This window comes from Grammomys surdaster, unplaced genomic scaffold, assembly GCF_004785775.1.
Source record: "Grammomys surdaster isolate TR1022 unplaced genomic scaffold, NIH_TR_1.0 132, whole genome shotgun sequence".
Classification (NCBI taxonomy): Eukaryota; Metazoa; Chordata; class Mammalia; order Rodentia; family Muridae; genus Grammomys; species Grammomys surdaster.
Genome location: NW_021604590.1, coordinates 4179538 through 4187847, shown reverse-complemented (window position 1 = coordinate 4187847; position 8310 = coordinate 4179538). Strand labels below are relative to the sequence as shown.

The following is an 8310-nucleotide window of genomic DNA, read 5'->3' as shown; positions in this document are numbered from 1 at the left end:
AAAGAAAGAAAGAAAGAAAGAAAGAAAGAAAGAAAGAAAGAAAGAAAAGGGAGAGCAGAGAGGAGGGGGCCGGAAGGAACAGAGACCTGAAGACTACTCCCTGACTCCAGGGACTGCATCACTCAGATCCTGATGGGGGACTCTCTGGGAGGGGCTGGCCTTTCTTTGGATCCTCTTGGGCTTGGTGCTCAGACAGGTAGTTGGGAGAAAAAAAACAAGCTTTCAGCTGAGGCTGAAGGTGGTTCAGCGGCGTCCAGCACTCTGCCTTACGCGATCGCGCCCCGACCTGGCTCAAGCACGCGGTGCAGGTGTCATCTCCCCTGGTGCCCCTCCTGGGAAGGGGGACAAGTGGCTTCCGAAGGGACGGGCGGCAGGCTGGAGAGGAGGCGGGGGAGGGGCTGGGGGTAGAGGGGGCGGGGCAGGGGGCGGGTGCCCCTCTGAGAGCCAAGCCGGGCCGGGTACCGACTGCCATCCTGCCGCAATTTCCCTGTGTCATGGCTCCGGTCTCTTAGCAACAGCCGCCAGTCCGGCCGCCCGGAGCAGCCGCCGCGGGCTCAACTCCACCCGGCGGAGCCCGGCGCGCCCCAGCCACACAAAAGAGGCGCAGGGTTGGGGAGCGCGCGGCCGCAGGGTCGACAGTGAGCGCTACGGGAGGGGACTGTGGCAGCAGAGGAGGCGCGCCCGAGGGAAGAAGGGCTCCAGGCAGCGCGCGGGATGCGGAGGACCTGACACTTCTTGGAAACTCTTGGAAATGGCTCCCGCCACCGCGCCCGAGGGGACTGCGAGCCCCTGGCGCAGGTTCGTCCCCGCCGGGCTGTCCAGCAGCTCTCGCGCCCGGGGCTCCGGGGCGCTGTCCCTGCGCTCCGCCGTCGGCTCGGGCTGAAAAGTTTCTCCATGGTTCATTGTGTCTCCCGAGCTGCCCCGGTCTCCCTGGGTAAGTGAGCGATTATTGTTTGCTTAGAGTGCCTCCATTTTGAACATTTCTGTCAATCCCCGGCCTCCGAGCGCCCTACACTAGCCCTCCTGTCCCCGAGCCCAGGCCCCTTGGCGGGTGTTCCGAGCCAGGTGTTCTCCTGGGTGTGCGACCAGGGCTGCGCTGCCCAGAAAAGGCGAGTTGGGGATTGCCTTCACTTCGCTCTAGCCAGTCCTCCCTCCAGAGACGGACTCGCAGCTGCTGCACTCATGTGACTAGACCAAAGCAAGGGCAATAGACTCGCGGCCCTGAGGGCCAGGGGCCGGGGGTCGAGGACCTGGGTTGGGTGCGGGGCACAGCATCGCTCACAACCTGGGGCCCTAAGTCTCTGGTGCCGGGCTCTATCCATCATGAGCTGAGAACTTGAATCTCTCTCTTGGAAGCAGTTGTATTTTTAGACATCCCTCGTTTGATTTCCCCATCCTCCATTTCTTAACCAAGGCAGGACTCGCGCCAGGCAGCCAGTTGCGAAGGCAGACGAGATCCACTGCTAAGTTTGTTTTCCTTCCTTAGGTCTAAGGAAAACCTCAAAGGGGGGCTTTTTTGTGTCACCTGACCTTTGTCAGTATTCTGTGTCAGATCTTGATATGCTGAAAGGGGGGGATCATCTTTCAAGAGAGCTGGAAGAATGATAAACGAGGGAATAATTACTAGCTATTAAACTAATTTTAAATATCTTCTGTAAACCACTGTTGAAACCTATTCCAAGTTTCCTCATATTCTGCTGGATGTGAAGCTGGCTTGCAGAGGAGGAATACAGAAAGGTGCTTTTCTCCTCCAAGCCATCCAGCTCCTGGGGGCACCTGATCAACACCCGGCAAAAACAGCTTCCTAGCTCTCTTCGGAGAGCCACTCTGGCTACTGAAGCTGGCTTTGTTTCTAAAATGCCTGGACCTTAAAGTCTCTTGAAGCCAACTCAGACTTTAAGATTATTAAAGACACCGGAGCCTACACTTTACCTAAAGCAGCAATATTTATGTTGCATCCATATAATAAGTATAAACATGGAGAATAGTGTCTCTTGTATATATTCGGTGTTTATATTTACTCTTAGAGAACCCTTTAAAAACCAGATTTTAAAGGTTTACAGATGTGGTCTCTCCGTTGACTCCTCCCTAAAACACTTAGGATTTCTTTACTGAATCCCAACCAAGTTCCAAAGAGATATTGTTTGTGCAAACAATAAAAAAAAAAAACTGACTGCCATTTGCTTGCCCATGTGGAGAAATGATCATAACCAGATTGATATACTGAAGGAACCTAGGGTTATAGCTCTTCACTCAAGCACCAGTTAAAAGTAAAATTCTACCCAAATAACTTATATTTTTTTAAAGGATTCTACTACATGGACTGTCTTGAAAAAAATAATATATATAATATATATATATATTATATATATTTATATATATTCTCCAAAGGCCTATCTGTGATGGTCATCTGTATCTTTAAGAGCAACATAATTTTTAGCATCACTGTTACAGGAGGGAGCATAGAGAATGCACTGTGGGGACTCAGTAGGACTGGAATTTTAACATTTGATAGATAACCACAGACAGGCCTCAGCCTTATTCTTACTTAGACTATATCTGCAACAACCCAAAGAGCTCCCCGGAGATAGGCTACTGTTGCTGCCTCTTCTCTCTCCCCCCCCCCCCCCGCCCCATGACCTCCTGAGAAAGGATAGAAGAAACAGCTTTTATTTGTGGAAATTCCTTCCTGTAAATCATCATTATGCAGACTGCTTTACCTAAGTAATTGCCTATTCATTTGAACACTTGGGTTCTGTAGAATACTGTTGATATATTAATAAAGGGTCAGAAAGCTATCGTGGCAGAGTTTTCTCCTATTGTCATTTTCCCACACAAGAAAAAGGTATTTCTTGAGGAGATTCCAGAGGACTTCTCATATCCTCTGATGAAATCTAGCACAAGATACCTTTAAAGGGAGTTCCTCCAGGAGGGGAGAGAAAGCCAGAAGGAAGAGCTGGGTTACATAACAGTTACCTAAAAGGAACTATTCCATACCAAGAAGCTGTCCAGATGTTGCGAAGCGGAGATGACGGGACAAGGGGAGGGCACTGCTTGTCTATTGCTCCAGGATAAGAGTAGACAAGAGGTAACTTTATGGAAAGATTTGCCGTCGGTATTGCAGTAATATCTCGGAGATTTTCTGGGCAATGAACGGTGTCAGTCATCTGAAGTCAGTCATCCTGCCCGTGCGGGGCGTTTCGCTCTCATCCTGGGAAATGAATTCTTTTCTTTTTACACAGTAGTAACTTTCAGAGCTGTTTGGTGACTTTGGGCCCCACTTGGGCAAATTTCCTGGCTCAGAAGCCTGGCACACCAGAGGCCCCTCCTTTGGGAAACTTTTCCATTGCAGTGAGAGGCAGGGGTGGGGTGTGGAGGAAGGCTCTGACCAAGAAAGTCCTCAAACATTACTTTTGAGTCCCCACATCCACAGGATTTACAAGTATGTCAGGACTCCCTCTGGCTGCCAGCCAGGAAGCTTTCAGATGGAGAGGTTCTTGGAACCTGTGGGGGATGGGGTGGGGAGAGGGGAAAGCTTTTCTAAAACTGGTTCAAACCATCTTTTCCTTCCATAACACAAACCCATCTTTGGTCTGTGTACACAGCTCTTGGCCTTGGGGTTGGGGTGGAGACACCTGGAGTTCCATCCAGGGACAGGGGCAATCCTAGCACGTGGGCTGCTGCTGCAGCCAAGCCTGCACCCTCTGACTGTGTTCCTCTGCTTTGCTGCAGGAGGAGGTGACCAAGCAGCTAGTGGGCAGCTGGCGCTCCCCCCACACAAGCTTCGGCTGCAGCCCTACGGGCTAGCCTTGCATTCCACCAGTTCACCATGATCGCCACCGGTGGCCTACTGAGGATATCCGCGAGAAAGCAGGATCCTCTTCGGCCCCCCAGCCAGGTCCCTAAGCGCAAGAGGAAAGCCAAGAAGAGGCGTAAAAACGACGTGGTAGTGGTGAAAGGCAAGCTGAAGCTGTGCTCCATTTCGGGGCTCATCGCCCTTTGCGGGATCCTAGTGCTGTTGGTGGGCATAGCCATGGCCGTGGTGGGCTACTGGCCAAAAGCCAGCGCAGCCAACAGAGGTGGGAGCAAGCAGTTACTACCTGTGGGCAGTAGCCATCGCACTGGGGTCGCCAGCAACAGCAGCAGTGGCAACAAAAACCCAGCCAAGAACTACTCTGGGACCCCAAGGGGTGTCAACTCTAGTTCTGTGGGCGGGCCCAAGAGTCCGCCTCCTGCAAGATCTGCAGCCACCTCTTCTTCCCCTTCCTCCTCCACGTCGGTGGGCTTCTTCTTCCGAATCTTCTCAGGCTACTTGCACTCAGACAAGCTAAAGGTTTTTGGGCCCCTCATCATGGGTATAGGCATCTTCCTCTTCATTTGCGCCAACGCGGTGCTCCATGAGAACAGGGACAAGAAAACCAAGATCATTAACCTGAGGGACCTCTATTCTACTGTCATCGACGTGCACAGCCTCCGCGCCAAAGACCTGGCGGCAGCAGCAGCTGCGGCGGCCGCGGCTGCGGCTTCCTCCTCCGCTGCTGCCCCCGGCTCGGCGCCCCCCGGGGCAGCGCCGCTCAATGGCTTTCTCAGCTATGTGCAATCCCGAGGCCTGGAGCTGAAGCCAGGCAGCTGCGCGGGCTCTGCGGACGCCTTCGGGGCTGCTGCAATGCTGGCCAGGGGCTCATGGCCCCACCCCGCTGGGCTAGGCGGAGGTGGCAGTGGGACTCGGGAGGCAGGGTCCCCGCCGGACCTGGCTTCATCTCCGCGCTGTCCGCGGGAGCCTCCGAGTCTGACCGAGGCCGTATACAGCATCTACCGCGAGCGCTCCAGTGGGGCTGGCCGTCGCCGGACCACAGTTGCCGCGGTGGCTGCGGCCACTGCCACTGTCACCGCAGCTGCCAGCGGCAGCAGCAGCCCTGCGCCCTGTAGCCCAACCGGGAGTTGGGGGCGCCAGAGCACCGCCAGCTCCCTCGTGGGCTCCTCGCTGAGCGCCTTCGCCCTGTTGCCCTTGCAAGGGGACCGGGACAGAGACGAGGACTTGGAGGGCGCAAGCTGCAGCTGGCACAGGCCTCCTGGGGAACGCGGCTCCCGGGATCTCCCCAGGGGAGAACTGGACCTGAGCCTTACCGACCTCCGGGGAGCTGAGGGCGGCGCGCGCTGGGCATCCTGCGAGCCGAGGGAGCCCGAGGGCGCCACGACAGCATGCACCGCCAGGGGGCAGGGCGGCCGCTTGCCCAGGACCGGCAGGTACGCTGCCTGGCGGCGCCGCAGCACCAGTGGGCTCCCGGACTACCGAGCACCACCATCGCCGGAGCCCCCGCCCTCCTCAAGAGCCGCAGACCTGGACTCCAGCCCCTCTGGTACAGCCGCCACGCCCTCCCTCCCTCTGTGCCCCGAGGACTCGCCCCGTGTCCGGCGGGATTCCCACAGTTCTCAGTCGGATGACCAGTCCAGCAGCAATAAGGGCTACACCCCCCTGAGGGAGGCTGACACCTCCGTGGAGTCGGTCGTGGATGCGGTGGCCAGGAAAAGGCTAGACTGTGAGGAGGCCACAGATCCCAGTACAGAGCACAGCTCCCCCGAGGTTCCCAGTCTAGAGCCAACTAGGGCAGAGCCTCTGTCTGTGCAGAGGCAGTTTACAAACAAGGAGAAACTCTTCCTGATTTCCAGGTCTCACACCCCAGGAGTAGAAGACCCTGAACTGGAAAACTCTTCCAACTAGGGAGAGCGGGACAGGGAAAGGAGACACGTGGGTAGAATCCCACTGGAACCTCTGCATTAAAAGCCCCCACTCTCTACCCCGATTCCCCTGTGGACAGGTCCGAGGAAACCATTCAATATCCAAAGAGCTGCAGAATGTTATCCTTGAATTACGTTCACAAGATTCCTGTAGATAACTCAAGCAATTTTTTTTAAAGAAACAAAGTCGTCTTTTTATGTCCGATGGTGATTGTACGTTCAATGAAAACCAAATGTATTAAAAGATCACAATCTAGTTCATTAGAGGAAATTCTCTTAATTTTCTTAGGATCAAAATAATATATTTTTGACAGTAACTCTGTATTTTACTCCTATTTTCCTTTGCCCACCCCCAAGCCAACTTCCCTCGCTCCTGTACTCTGCTGCTGCCTTTGTCCATAGCTGCTTGTAAATGAATGACAAGCCTTTTATTTCTGCCCTCTTGCAGAGCCTAGAAGAGTTTGTGTCAATTCTCTTAGAATTGAACTTTCTAGGTGGAGTCAAAGCCCAAAGCGTGAGTATTCGGGAAAGAGGGCTCCCCTTGCCTCCTCCCACTCTGCTCTACAGCTGTCCAAAGGATTCTATTTTTTAAAAGGATATTTGAATTTTGCTACCAGGGTATGTGAAGACTGGAGGCCGCCAGCAACTACACGGGATTGTTACATTGTTAAACCCACAAGACCAAGTATACCATGCGTTGCTGAGTATTATCACAATTGTATGGAAAATAACATTAATATTTAAAGTCTTTTTTAAAATAAAAGTTTCCAAACAGGTAAACATAATATTGCTTCATTTTGCTTGAGAACTCGTGATTCTAGAGCACAGGAAGCCCCTAACAATTTCTCTCCTAAATCCAAAATATAATATTCGTCTGTTAAGACTGTAGTCACCTTCTCTCAGAGTGATAGAGGGTCATCTGTAAAGGTGTGAGTGTGCCAACCCATTTCCAGTATGTTTTTAACTTGAAGACAGTGGCAGGCATGTGACTCTTATGGATTTCTCTTTTACATAGAATGAAACTTTGAATAAGTAGTATTTTTTTTTCTATAATACTTGTAGTTAACCTGAAGTTTAATTTACAGGGGTGCCAGGCTTAAAACTTCCCTTCCCACCCACGAATATTTCTTTATTTGATTTTGATTTGGGGGTCCATGGTCCTGTATCTATGGCTGACATAAGCCACAGAGTCCTGTTATAGTTCTGAAATAGTTCCCATTCTATCAGCTAACTAATTTTCAAGACCAGAAAACAAAACAATTTATAGTTCTGTTCCCTCTTCTTTGGAGTGTGACCTGAGACTCATGGCCTAAGACAAAAACACTGCCTTTAAAGAAAAACTAGTGACAGATGTGTTTGTCTGGATCCTCACACTATGCTGCAGAAGGTATATGGATCTGGGATAGAAGGAACTCATGGTGTTTGCTGTAGAGCTCTTAACGGCATACAAATAGACCTCTGCCATCAGATCTGTAAGATGAGGTTAACAAGACCCTCACAGCTCTAAGGGAAGCTACTACACAACAGGGAGGGAGATCATCAAGGGGTTAGAGCATAGCCTCTAGTAGAATTTCTGAAGAGATACAATTTAACACAGGGCCTATTGTCATTATGTCTACCGTTGTGATGTATCTTCTGCCAGCTGTAGCAGAAGCCCAGGCCCCACCCTAGGCTTCTGCAATCTGGGGTGGTTATTCATTATCTGCAGAACCACAGACAAATCTTTTAATCCTTTTGGGCCTCTGGTGAATGATGTAATCTCTGTGATCCCCTTCAGCAGTAAGAGCTTAACTTAAATTCAGGGTATTGGGTTTATGCTGGATACAATCTTATACTTGTACACACTACTTAGCAAACAATGATAGACCCCCATAAACTTCCATATAACTTTCTGTAATAAAATTTAAATGAACCGAATGCTTCCTCAGACTATACACATTAAGCTAATAACTTGAATCTCTGGAATAATTTATTGAACTTTTCTATAGAACAAAAGTGAGTTTCTAACAGATAAGAGAGACAAACAAGTACCAACCTCCAAACATTGTATTTTCATTCTACTGTTAGAGAGTATGTCATTTAAAAGTTAAAAATCAGCTTGTATATTCTTCAGTGCTGTTTTCAGTCCTCAGAAAATATAACATATTATGAAGTTATTCTCTCTTAGCTTAACGGAGGGATGAGCAGAATAAAATTTTCCCTTGTAAAACAGAAAATTCAACCTAAATGACTGACTGATTGCAGTTACTGATACTGATGGATTAATTATTTTGATCATGGTAAGTAAACAGAAATTGCCCATGTTAATTTCATGAAGTTAAATCCTTAAGCAACCTAACCTAGTTCAACATCATGTGCTACTCTGTAGGTCCTGTGGTGATTCACAGTCTTAAAAACTATAGAACAAATCTGCAATAGCAATGCTAATTTTTTCTTACTATTTACTCTGGGCCATGTATTTATCTACCAACTTCATATATAGACCAATGAAGCTGAGTGGTAGTTCAACTTCCTGTCCACAGAGTAACAGGCTGAAGACAGAGGATAAAGTACTTGCCCAGGGCTGTAGAG

The 8310-nt window shown here is 50.3% G+C and overlaps 1 protein-coding gene across 1 annotated transcript; it reads left to right on the top strand.

Moving 5' to 3' along the window:
• Nucleotides 1-536: 536 nt before the first annotated feature.
• Nucleotides 537-6520, top strand: Tmem200c (transmembrane protein 200C). The gene is made up of 2 exons (XM_028762239.1): nucleotides 537-934; nucleotides 3733-6520. Exon 2 carries the CDS (start codon nucleotides 3830-3832, stop codon nucleotides 5720-5722), a length of 1893 nt encoding a protein of 630 aa, XP_028618072.1. The 5' UTR covers nucleotides 537-934; nucleotides 3733-3829; the 3' UTR covers nucleotides 5723-6520.
• Nucleotides 6521-8310: the final 1790 nt, after the last annotated feature.